A 13,237-nucleotide genomic window follows, 5' to 3' on the forward strand; every position below is an offset into this window, starting at 1 on the left:
TTCCTCTATCCAAATTGTAGCTCACCTTCTTGTAGATTGTTAAAAGGTTGCTCTGGTCTTTCATAAATCCATGTTGGTTACTATTATTGATACTATTTTCATCAGCAAATTCTCTGGGTAGCTGAGTCACAAGAGCCAATAATTTGAAGGAACAGATAACCCAGACCGCTTTCTATAAAAGGGTGGACTTGCAAGAGCAATATGGTCAGTGTTTGTTGGAGCTGTTAGGGAGAAACGCTAATCTTTTCTTTTAATCTTTAATTTATTTAAAAATTTTGGCATGGATATATGCCCCCATGGCAGTGCCTGGCTTCCTGTGCCTTTTGATTCACCACCTATAGACCTCATTAGTGTTCGACTTTGAAATTTGAGCATGATTTGCAAAACCGTTTACAAACTAAACACAGGCAGACTTTTTCCTCCCTACTTATGATGTTTCTACTCTATAAAGTAATATATTACCTGTTCAGTAGGAAAAACCTATGAAGCTGCTGTAGCCAGACCAGTAATGTAGCAGGGTGGATGCGAGTGATGAAAAGGGGGGTAAACAGTTAAAAAAGATCAACATTTGGAGGGAAGAGGCAGCTCCTCTATATAGGTTCTAAGTAAACCTAGTGTGTGAAAACAGAAAAAAAAAAAAGCAGGGGACGCCTTTAGCTGAGTGTGGAGTATTGGAAACTGTTATTTGGTGGTGATGAATAATCATAGCACTCACATTTGATGGAGGAAATATTGGCTTGTTATCTGTGGAAGTCTTAACATCTCTAGCAGAGATCGACAGGCAAATGGCCAGTGTTGTGCAGTGATTGGCCAGGAAGTTGCTGGGTGGTGAGAAGGAAGTGCTGGAGAATGGAGAGGCCAGCAGCTTGGTGTGCATTAGCATCTGGGTGTCCTTGGCTAGCTTGACACTCTTCTGAAATGCAGCGTTCGGACAGAAAGCAGCTGGGCAGAAACAGACAGGAGCGCTGTGGCTGGGGAAACTAAACCGTGTACAATGCTGTAGAGCGGCGGCTTCTTGGTGTCCTCGGCTGGCTTGGCAATCTCCGCTGGGATGAGGTGATGTCTCTCCACAAGTGGGCATGGCTACGCGCCCCGGGGCTCCACCCCCTTGTCAAACCATAGGGAAAGCTCTACAGCATTGCACGCAGTTTAGCTTCCCCAGCCACAGTGTAGCTATCCATTTCTGCCCAGCCACTTCCTGGCCAAACTCTGCATTTCAGAAGAGTGTCAAGCAAGCCAAGGACACCCAGACGCCGATGCACAACACACTGCTGCCCATTCCATTCTCCAGCACTTTCCTTCTCACCACCCAGCAGCTTCCTGGCCAATCTCTGCACAACACCAGCCATTTGCCTGTAGATTTCTGCTAGAGATTTTAGGACTTCCACAGATGACAAGCCAATATTTCCTCCATCAAATGTGAGTGCTATATTTATTCATCATTACCAAATAGCTGTTTCCACACTCAGATAGAGGCGCCACCTGCTTTTTTTTTTTTTGTTTTAATATATTACCTATCCAGGAGAAATAGAGAATGCACAATATGGGATGTCAATAAAACACTACCAACAGTTTTCTGGTGCCACGACCCTTTAAAATGCCCTTAACCAGATTCAAAAATCCCTACCACTTGTATCAGTATCTATACTGACACCTGTGGCAAATGCAGGTAGTTCTTATTAGTGCCACTTTTACAAGTTGTCCATTATAATGCTTTCACATTGTAATTGACAGCAGGCAGTGGGAAGATTCTATAGCCAACAGCAGACTGTTGGCTAAGGATCTACCCACTGCCTACTGTCAATCACAAGGGGAGCAGATCTGATGGGGAGCTAGTATCTGTGAATCTACATCAGGCTTCATCCACTAGGTGTAAAACTCCCTGATGCAGCCTGTCTGACAGGGACAGCAGCAGGGAATAAGTAGAGTTGCACTGAGGGCAGAGTGTCCATATGGACATTCTAGTTTCAATGCGCCTCCAACGTGTCTACAACACATATATATCTGTCGCCTGCACGGATATGTGTTGTACAGAGGCATGTTGGAACTCTTAAGAGTGTTTTAGATATTCTTTATGAATTCCCCTGAATAGGTTTTGTTTAAGGATATCCTGCTAATGCTTCATCAAGGCTTTATCCTTAGGAGAATAGAAATTATACTCAAACTAACAAATGTTACTTTTAGTGGTCAGCATTATACTATTTTGTAGCAGTATGTTACTGCACTAGGTAATAAGTTTGTGCCAAAGTTTCCTAATATTTATATTACAGTGCCTTGAAAAAGTATTCATACCCCTTGGAATTTTTCCTATTTTGTCATATTACAACCAAAAACGTAAATAGATTTTATGTGATAGACCAACACACAGTGGCACATAATTGTGAAGTGGAAGAAAAATGAGTTTTCAAATTTTTTTTACAAATAAATATCTGAAAAGTGTGGCATGCATTTGTATTCAGCCCCCTTTACTCTGATACCCCTAACTAAAATCTAGTGGAGTCAATTGCCTTCAGAAGTCACCTAATTAGTAAATAGAGTCCACCTGTGTGTAATTTAATCTCAGTATAAATACAGCTGTTCTGTGAAGCCATCAGAGGTTTGTTAGAGAACCCTAGCGAACAAACAGCATCATGAAGCCCAAGGAAAATACCAGACAGGTCAGGGATAAAGTTGTGGAGAAGTTTAAAGCAGGTCATGTAAGTAGGGTAGAGGTCAGCTCCAAATAGACACAAAGAATAATAGAACCAACATCCCTAAAAAAGGGTAGAAAGTATGGGACTTTAGGGTACACCATATAGAAAGGAACACAATTAATAATATAAAAATATACAAATATTTATTGAAAAAACACACTTAAAAAGGTAAGGAATACAGTTTACAGTCATAGTTATAGGTATACACATATTGCCTATCACTGACAAATGAGAGTACTGTAGTCGCATACAAATCTAGCCACGTCCAAAAATTTTGACATGTTTCGCCGAAAGGGCTTCATCAGGAAAAGGACGAGGATATTTAATAAAAACACATGGTTTATTCAATAGATATGTAAACAAAAAGAACAGAAGAAAAATTAATTGATATATCACATTTCACAAGGGGTTAACACAAATATATAACTTGCACAAACATGGCTCCACCATACTCACAAAGTAGAAAAAAAAAAACGGGGGGCCTCAACACCCCCCCCAAAAAAAAAAAAAAAACCACCACAAAAAATCCCCCCAACCACACAGACACCCCAACCACGCGGACTCCATACCTCAAGAATGAGTTCCGGAGAGAGCTCAACTGGGAGATTACCCAAAAGCCTGCATCCAGACCGGTCCAAAAAAGGGTGCCAGATCTCCCGTAAGGAGGGATGTGTGTTTTGTGTTATTCAATCAGTCAGGTAGATGTATGAAAATACCTACAATATATATCGTATGTTATAAAAGCAATGTGTAGATTAAGGATAGAGAGAACACAAATCCATAACACTTACTGGTAAATGAACTGTACTCACCATAGTCCTATTAAGAGATAATTCCACATATCTCTAATTCCACATAATAGGACTATGGTGAGTACAGTTCATTTACCAGTAAGTGTTATGGACTTGTGATCTCTCTATCCTTAATCTACACATTGCTTTTATAACATACGATATATATTGTAGGTATTTTCATACCTCTACATGACTGATTGAATAACACAAAACACACATCCCTCCCTACGGGAGATCTGGCACCCTTTTTTGGACCGGTCTGGATGCAGGCTTTTGGGTAATCTCTCAGTTGCGCTGTCTCCGGAATTCATTCTTAAGGTATGGAGTCCGCATTGTTGGGGGGTCTGTGTGTGGGGGGATTTTTTGTGGTGGTTTTGTTTTTTTTGGGGGGGGGTGTTGAGGCCCCCCTTTTTTTTGTCTGCTTTGTGAGTATGGTGGAGCCATGTTTGTGCAAGTTATATATTTGTGGTAACCCCTTGTGAAATGTGATATATCAATTAATTTTTCTTTTGTTCTTTTGGTTTATACATCTAAGGTTGAATATACCATGTGTTTTTATTAATTAAATATCCTTGTCCTTTTCCTGATGAAGCCCTTCCGGCGAAACATGTCGGAATTTTTGGACATGGCTAGATTTGCATGCAACTACAGTACTCTCATTTGTCAGTGATAGGCAATATGTGTATACCTATGACTATGACTGTAAACTGTATTCCTTACCTTTTTTAAGTGTTTTTTTTCAATAAATATTTGTATATTTTTATATTATTAATTGTGTTCCTTTCTATATGGTGTACCATTAAGTCCCATACTTTCTACCCTATTTTTGTTCTATTAAGTTTAAAGCAGGGTTAGGGTATAAAAAATATGCCAAGCTTTGAACATCTCACAGAGCACTGTTCAATCCATCATCCAAAAATGTCAAGAGTATGGCACAACTGCAAGCCTACTAAGACATGGCCGTCCCCCTAAACTGACAAGCTGGGCAAGGAGAGCATTAATCAGAGAAGCAGCCAAGAGGCCCACGGTAATTCTGGAGGAGATCCACAGCTCAGGTGGGAGAATCTGTCCACAGGATAACTATTAGTCGTGCATTCCACAAATCTGGCCTTTATGGAAGAGTGGCAAGAAGAAAGCCATTGTTGAAAGAAAGCTATAAGAAGTCCCGTTTGCAGTTTGCAAGAAGCCATGTGCATACCTTCCAACTTTTTGAAATGGGAATGAGGGACACCTATCAGCAAAAATATGCAGACATAGGACACACCCCTTGCCTCGCCCCCTTAAAGGAAAACTGTACATAAAAAAAAGATTTGTTAAACCCACAAATGCTTTTTTTACCACTAATATTCCTTTATATTGGCTTTTGAAATTTACAAATGCAGCAATTTAGAGATCAGATGAAAGGTTTAGCACTGGAAAACACTTTTTGATAGATAAAACGTGCATTTTATATACAACTATATAAAGGGACAGAGGGACATTGCTCCAAATCAGGGACAGTCCATAAAAATCAGGGACAGTTGGGAGCTATGCATGTGGGGGACACAGAAAACATGGGAAGAAGATGCTCTGGTCAGATGAGACCAAAATTTAACTTTTTGGCCTAAAAGCAAAACGCTATGTGTGGCAGAAAACTAACACTGCACATTACCCTGAACACACCATCCCCACCGTGAAACATGGTGGTGGCAGCATCATGTTGTGGGGATGCTTTTCTTCAGCAGGGACAGGGAAGCTGGTCAGAGTTGATGGGAAGACTGATGAAGCCAAATACAGAGCAATCTTAGCAGAAAACCTGTTAGAGTCTGCAAAAAACTTGAGATTGGGACAGAGGTTCACCTTTAAGCAGGACAATGACCCTAAACATACAGCCAGAGCTACAATGGAATGGTTTAGATCAAAGAATATTCATGTGTTAGAATGGCCTAGTCAAAGTCCAGACCTAAATCCAATTGAGAATCTGTGGCAAGACTTGGAAATTGCGGTTCACAGACACACTCCATCCAATCTGACAGAGCTTGAGCTATTTTGCAAAGAATAATGGGCAAAAATGTCACTAGATGTGTAAAGCTGGTAGAGGCATCATCAAAAAGACTTGCAGCTGTAATTGCAGCTAAAGGTGGTTCTACAAAGTAAAGGTCAGGGGGCTGAATACAAATACACGCCACACTTTTCAGATATTTATTTGTAAAAAAAAAATGAAAACCATTTATCATTTCCCTTCCACTTCACAATTATGTGCCACTTTGTGTTGGTCTACTACAGGGGTGTCCAAACTATGGCCCTCCAGTTGTTAAGGAACTACAACTCCCATCATGCCTAGTCATGTCTGTGAATGTCAGAGTTTTACAATGCCTCATGGGAAGTGTAGTTCTGCAACAGCTGGAGGGCCGTAGTTTGGACACCCCTGGTCTACTACATGAAATCCCAATAAAATACATTTACATGTTTTTCTTGTAACATGACAAAATGTGAAAAAATTTCAAGGGGTATGAATGCTTTTTCAAGGCTATGTATATGCAGCAATTTCATTTTTTCCCCCTGTACTTCCCTGTCTTCCAGGTTAGGGGAGAGTAGACATTATTTTTATTAATTCTACAATGTGTGTGTCTGGGCGAAGAAGGCATGACTAAGCATATAGAAATGCCTTCAAAAAATGATTTTGGGGTGCTCCAGCCGTGTTTGAAATGGTGCACATCCACATTCTGATCAACTAGGAGATACATTCAATCATTACATAACACCATTGTGAACACTATTATCAAGGTTTACAAATCTTTAAGTAGCATGATTCTAATGCCATTTTACTAATATATTTTAGATTTTATGCCCAAAATATCTAATTGAGGCAAGCTCTGAAAACCAACAAACAGACTTCTTAAAGATAGAAACCAATGTGGCTATAAACGACACCAATATGATTTTCAAGGACCCTGAGATCAAGCAAGTGGTTGTAACCAGCGAAATATTTGACAATGATGTCTTTTTAGTTGCTGAAGCTGAGACAGATCTCCAATTTGCATACAAGAAGCAAGTGGTTTCTATGACACCAGTTACTGGAAAGGAAGCACTGATTCAGGAGATCAAAAAACTGGAAGATGATGACTTGACAACAGAAGCTGATTTAAAAGAAAATGTTGCTTTTTTAGGTGTTTGTGAAGATTCAATATCTGTATAAGGTAATGATGGATATTTAATATATATACTGTACATATACACCAACATATCCCCCTCCAATGTCCCCTCCCCAACATTTCCATCAAGATGAATACCACAAATATATGTCCTTCTTTCTTTCATGCCAGAGTGCTACACTACTTGTGTGATCATGGGCTCTGACATCTCCTTTGTTGTAGCCCCTATATCCAATCACTGTCCAAATCTTGCCACGTTCACCAAGCTACTAATTTATTCCTTTGTTATCCCTGCCTTGATTATTTCAACTCCTTCTTCATTGGCCTACACAGGCCTTTCCCTCTTCATTCTATCATGAATGTTGCTGCCAGACTCGTTTATCTTACAAACCACTCACATCTTCCATCCCTTTCTGCCAATCCCTCCACTGATTTTGCTCACCCAACAAATAAAATCCAACAACTCTGTCACCAGCTACATCATAACTTTGCGCCTCCCAAGACCTTCGATTCTTTAGCTCCCTCATCACCTCCTCCTGTGCCCAATTTGTTGGCTCTCTCTTACTCTATCAGCCTTCATGCGATCCCCGAAAACCCATCTCTGAAAATGTTACTTTTTCCATCAACTCATCCCCACATAGTTACTACCTTTTCTATTACCCTGTGCCCTTCCCTTTTATACTGTAAACTCTCGCTAGCAGGGTTCTTCCAACCCTCGTTTTGAATTGTATTATAACTGTACTGTCTTTCTTTTATAAATCGCTGCACAAACTGTTGGTGCTATATAAATCCTGTATAATAAATAAATATATATATAATATGTCAACCAAGATACCTGTTTTTATTATGACATTTTCAGTTGTCTCCATATTGCTTCAGTATTCTACAAAAATGATACAAGTAGGCTTGGTGTGATTTATACAAAAACTGGAGGGGTTTATTGTTGACCAATCACACAAACAAGCAGAAAACTGCCAAACCAATATATTACGAAGTGAGAATTATAAATAAGGAGAGTAAAATAAGGTATGCGTGTTTTCATAGAGTTTACCATTAAGCAACATAAAAGAGTCAGTATAGGCATATATGCAATTTTTGATTGCAGTTTGTCTCCACTAATCCATTATTACAGAGATAGAAAGTTCACAGCAATGAGCAATGTTCTGGGTATATCCAGTACAAGAAGTGAAGGGGGCATCTCATCAGTTATAATATCTTTATACAAGTCAGAGTATAAAAGTGTAGCATAGAGGACTTATAGACTTGATTAGATTCATGTTTCTTTTCATCAAGAAATAAAAACTGTAAAAGGTATAACTTACTTCTAATGGTTTAAAGGCTAAGTTTACCTTTTTTCTAAATTACAGCTCCCCTATGTACCAATATGCCATTAATGCACCTCTGTTGCAGAAAAATATAAGCTTTCTTTGATTTTGAGAACTAGGCCTTACCTTAGCCCCTGCTGTATTTCTTAGAAAGCCTCATCACTTCCTGATATTTAGATTTGGAATGGGGAATTCAGTAAGACACAAGAAGGAGTTTACCAGCTGACCTCATTAGCACATACACTCTGCATCTATCAACTGAGGGGGTTATTTATAAAAGGCAAATCCACTTTGCACTACAAGTGCAAAGTGCACTTGGAAGTGCGGTCGCTGTAGATCCGAGGGGGACATGCAAGGAAAATAAAAAACAGCATTTTAGCTTGCACATTATTGGATGATAAAATCAACAGAGCTTCCCCTAATTTCAGATCTACCCCTCAGATTTACAGTGACTGCACTTGTAGTGCAAAATGGATTTGCCTTTCGTAAATAACCCCCAGGGGGGATTTTTATTGTCAAAGCTTAAACAAGCTAAAGAAACTGATTGGCTACCAATCTGATTCTGAGTGCTTCAGTTTTAGTAAATCCCCCCTTATGCTTAGGCTGATAACATTAATTTAATTTCCTATTAATTAATAGCTGGTCGAACCTCCTTTGCTAGCAATGACTTCAAGCAAGTGCTTTTGGTAGCTGTGTCTCAGACCTGCATAGCGTTTAGGAGGAAATTTTGACCATTCATTTACAAAACTTATTTAGCTCAGACACATTTGTAGAATGTCTGCAGTGAATGGCTCTCTTGATGTCATTCCACAGCATCTTTATGTGGTTAAGGTCTGGGCTCTGACTGGGCCACTCCAAAAGGCACATTGTTTTCTGAAGCCAGCCTGTGGTGGATTTACTTAGATGCTTTGGGTCATTGTCCTGCTGCATCACCCAACTTCTATTAAGCTTCAGCTTGCAGACAGCCACCCTGACATTATTCAGTAGGATATTTTGGTAAACTTGGGAATTTATTTTCCCCTCGATTGATGGCAAGTGGTCCAGGCCCTGAGGCAGCAAAGCAAGCTCAAATCATGATGCTCTCTCCATCATACTTCACCGTTGGCAAGATGTTTTGATGTTGGTAAGCTGTGCCTTTTGCGCCATACATAGTGTTGAGTATTCTTCTGGAACAATTCAACTTTTGTTTCATTAGTTCACAAAAAAACTTTTCCCAGTAGCCAAGGTGCTCTTTAACAAACTTCAGACGTGCAGCAAGGGGATCTGCGAGCAGCTGCAGCATTAGGAACATGTTACACCCTAAAAAACGGGTGGAACATGTAACATGTTCCCAAAGATGAACTAATCCTTTAAGCACCTTGTGTTTGTCTATTGAGACTTAGATGAGGATCAGATCACATTTTATGATCCTACAGGACAAATGAGCCCTATTTGATAGGATCTGGGAACCATGGATTAAATACTCGTCTGACCCCTTGTGAATCTCAGGAATTGACCAAATTAATCTTAGGGAGTGCACTTCTCTCTCTGATATTATTTTTTTCTTACCTTCATTCTTCTCCTTTTCTTTTTCTAGAATCGCCTATGGCCTTGGTCTTCCCCCTTCCTTCCCCTCCTATATGGAGAGTAGTGGAGGGACGGGGAAACCAGGGGATATTCATAGTTATCTTTTAGACTACAGAAATATTATTTGGTTGTTTTTATATTTTATCCTTTTCTGAATTTGAGCAATAAGCTGTGCAGGCCGGAAGATAACAATTTATTTTTCTAGAAAGGCACACTGTATAATAATACTGAGATATGGTATACAGTTTAAACTTAAAATGTTAAAAAGGTTTTGAAAACTTTCAATAAAAACCATTGAAACAGATCACATTTTATGGCAAATTACATTTTCTTCCATACTTTTTTTTCCCTACTGTACATTTTTCTATTAATTGAGGGTCTTTTTTCTTTTATTTTTAACAACATTTAGCTTGGGCGATTAAAACTGTTGCTGACAGTTTGTTCAAGAGCTGCCTTTTTTTTTATAACATCTTACTGCATCCTTTGGGAAAAAAAAAATGAAAACCACTGGGCTTATAAAGTACCGCACACCTTCACCGCAGGTATACTGCATCCCCTTGCCGTGTCTCCAAATACAGAATTTTTCAAAAATTATCAGAACTATAGCTTTTTGGCATGGCTTGCATTAGGAAAGTACGTGAACATTATATACAGTTGGGAAAATTATTATTTGATCCCCTGCAGATTTTCTAAGTTTGCCCACTTACAAAGAAATTAAGGGTCTATAATTTTTTTATCATAGGTGTATTTTAAATGATGGCAGAATATCAATCAAAAAATCCAGAAAAAACATGATACAAATATTATAACCTGAGTTGCAGTTCAGTGAGTAAAAACAGAGTTAGGTACCTGGTAACTCTTTTTCTAAGAAGTCTTCCAGGGCAGCATCCGAGAGATAGGCTCCTCCTTCCTGCAACAGGAAACACATTAGTCCACCATTATAAATTTGTTAGTCTCACCTGTGTGCCTCAGTAGTATTAAAGCACTGAAGGAACTCTCAGTAAGCCAATGAGTCCCCACAATACCTGGTATCATCGCTTAGGGTGGGAACTAGTGCTGCCCTGGAAGACTTCTTAGAAAAAGAGTTACCAGGTACCTAACTCTGTATTCTCCAATCGTCTTCCAGGGCAGCATCAGAGAGGATGTATCAAGCAATACATACTAGGGTGGGGATAAGGTCTGGAGCACCTTGTGACCAATGTCTGGTCTTGACAGCTGGTCGCTGCGGTAGTGTCTCGCGAAGGTACTGAAGTTCGACCATGTCATTGCCCTGTAGATCTGCTCCAGAGTTTCCCCTGCCTTTTCTGCAAACGAGGTTGCCCAGGCTTTGGTCGAGTGGGCTTTGACCCTACTTGGGGGGCAAGGTTTTGTCCCCAAATGGCCATCTGTATGGCAAGGTTTATCCATCTGGCCATCATGAGTCTCGATGCCCGCTTTGCCTTATTGACTCCTGCATAGAGGACAAATGACATGGCAGTTCTTTGCCAGCCCTTAGTTCTCTCGAGATACGCTATGAGTAATGTTTTTTTCCCTTCTATCCATTGACTTAGGAAGAGATGTGATAACCACATTCTGCATCCTGTGAAAGGTTGAAGAGACTTTTGGTAGAAAAACTTGGTTTGGCGAGAGGAAGATTTTATCTGCCTGGATCAATCAGTAGGGTTCCATCGTGTAAAAAATCTTGAGACTTTCACCTACTCCCCTGGCCGATGCTAGGGCCACTAAGTGTGCGCTTTTTAGTGTAAGATTTTTATCTGAGCACTCTCCCAGTGGTTCATATGGCAGAGAGAGGAATCCTCTGAGCACCGTGGAGGGGTTCCATGTCGGAGTTCTGCCGACTTTAGCGGGTCTGGCTCTATTTAACGAGATCAGGAATCTCTTTGTAAATGGGTCCTCTGCTAATCTGGTGTCCAGACAGGGGGAAAGTGCTACACTTGTACCTTCAGCGTGCTACGAGAGAGGTTCAAGTCTGCTCCCTCCTGCAGGAAATCCCGAATCGCTAGGATGATTCTCTGTGGGAATCCTGTTTGTTTCCGTACCAGGAGACAAACTTCCTTCTCACTCTAGTTATGGGGTTTTCTGCTGGCTAGAATGGGGTTGATCACTCTGTCCGACAGTTCTTTCTTTTGCAGCCTCACCCTCTCAGTAACCAAGCCGAAAGCTTCATGAGTTTGCGATTCGGGTGGTTCACTGACCCTTGTGATAGGAGGGTCCAGTAGGTCTTGCTGTATCTGGTGTGGCTGGAGACAGTTTCTTCGAGTGATTGAACCATGTTCCCTGGGGCCAGTGAGGTGCTACGAGTATCACTGTTACCCTCTCTTCCATGATTCTTTGGCTCACCTTTGGTATTAGGGCGGTCAGATTGAATGTATAACATGGCTGGTGTGCCCAGCTTTGATTGAACGTGTCCACTCTGATGTTGCAATCTGTGGTATCCAGCGAGAAGAACCTTGGCAGTTTCGCATTTGTCCTTGAGACAAACAGATCTACCTGGGGCACTCTCCAGGTTTGCGTGATCCACAAGAAGGTTGCTTGGTTTAGAGACCACTCTGTCTGTTTTATGGTCTTTCGACTTAGAAAGTCTGCCAGCGTGCTGTCTGTCCCTTTCAAGTGGATTCTCGAGGTTGATCGGATGTTTGTCTTAGCCAATGACAGAATTGCTTCTGTCAGGCTCAAACGAGATTTTGTCTCTCCTTGCCTGTCCAGGTATGCCACTGTTGTGGTGTTGTCTGACTGAATTCGGACATCTCTCCCCTGGATAGCTGGTTTCAATGCTCTTCGCGCTTTCTCTATGGCTTTTAATTCCCTCATATACAAGGAGGCTCAAGACCATCTGGAGTTACATCTCCCTTGTGTACAGAGATCCCCCATGTGTGCCCCCCATACTAGGGTACTGGCGTCTGTGGTAATCCTCACAGGGTTGGCTTGTGCCCATCTGCGCCCCTCGGCGTAACGGAGCGGATTGAGCCACCACTGAAGAGATTGTTTGTTCAACCGAGGGACAGGAATGGACATTTCTAAGGATGATTTCTAAGCTTTTGCTATAATCTTTGAGAAGATTCTGGGCACAGAAGAGATGCCGAAAGGCAAAAGATGTGTACTGCAGATGCAGGGTGGCCACTGGCCGATGGATCGTGAACCTTAGGTATCTTTGATTACTTTTCTTTATGGGTACATACAAGTATGCATCTTGCAAGTCTATTGTGGCCATGCATACCTCTGTTCTTCTGTTGAGCGGCTTAAATCTCCTGGAATGACAAAAGGGTGCCTTCCCCTGCTTGTTTTTTGCTTGGGGGGAACCCTTTGTTCTTCGCTGCAGTCCTGTCAAGGACCGTTTTACAGGTCTGGCCCGACCAGAACATTTCCTGTGAATGGGATCCCACACAGCCTATTCTTGGAGGCGATGTCCCCTCCTATGACTTTCAGCCACAGGGCTCTCTTCCCTATGGCCGTGGCCCTAGAAGATATCATACCATTTCAGCCAAGGCATCTGCTAGAAAAGCTGCCACTCTGGTTAGTGTGGGAATGGTCCTCACCATTTCTTCCCTTGGCGTTTCTCCTAGCAACGCTTGCAGTTGAGACAGCCAGCTAATAGGGTGCGAGCTGTACAGGTGGAAGCCATTGCCGGATTCAAAAATCGCCTCCCCTGCTTCTCATGCTCCGCATTATCAAAAACTAAGTCGGATTTGTTTGCGACTCTCACGAGGGAGGCATCCACTTTGGGA

At 41.3% G+C, this 13,237-nt stretch overlaps 1 protein-coding gene across 2 annotated transcripts in view; it reads left to right on the plus strand.

The window, feature by feature from the left end:
* Positions 1-7,451, plus strand: part of IL12RB1 (interleukin 12 receptor subunit beta 1) — a 144,179-nt gene extending 136,728 nt beyond the window's left edge. The window contains exon 15 of one of the 2 annotated variants that reach the window (XM_073599691.1): positions 6,309-7,451. In XM_073599691.1, the coding sequence (XP_073455792.1) occupies positions 6,309-6,665 (357 nt within the window). In that variant the 3' untranslated portion in view covers positions 6,666-7,451. The remainder of the gene's footprint in view (positions 1-6,308) is intronic. The other variant, XM_073599697.1, reaches the window with a different exon arrangement.
* The last annotated feature ends 5,786 nt before the right edge of the window (positions 7,452-13,237 follow it).

This window comes from Aquarana catesbeiana, linkage group LG01, assembly GCF_042186555.1.
Source record: "Aquarana catesbeiana isolate 2022-GZ linkage group LG01, ASM4218655v1, whole genome shotgun sequence".
Taxonomy (NCBI): Eukaryota; Metazoa; Chordata; class Amphibia; order Anura; family Ranidae; genus Aquarana; species Aquarana catesbeiana.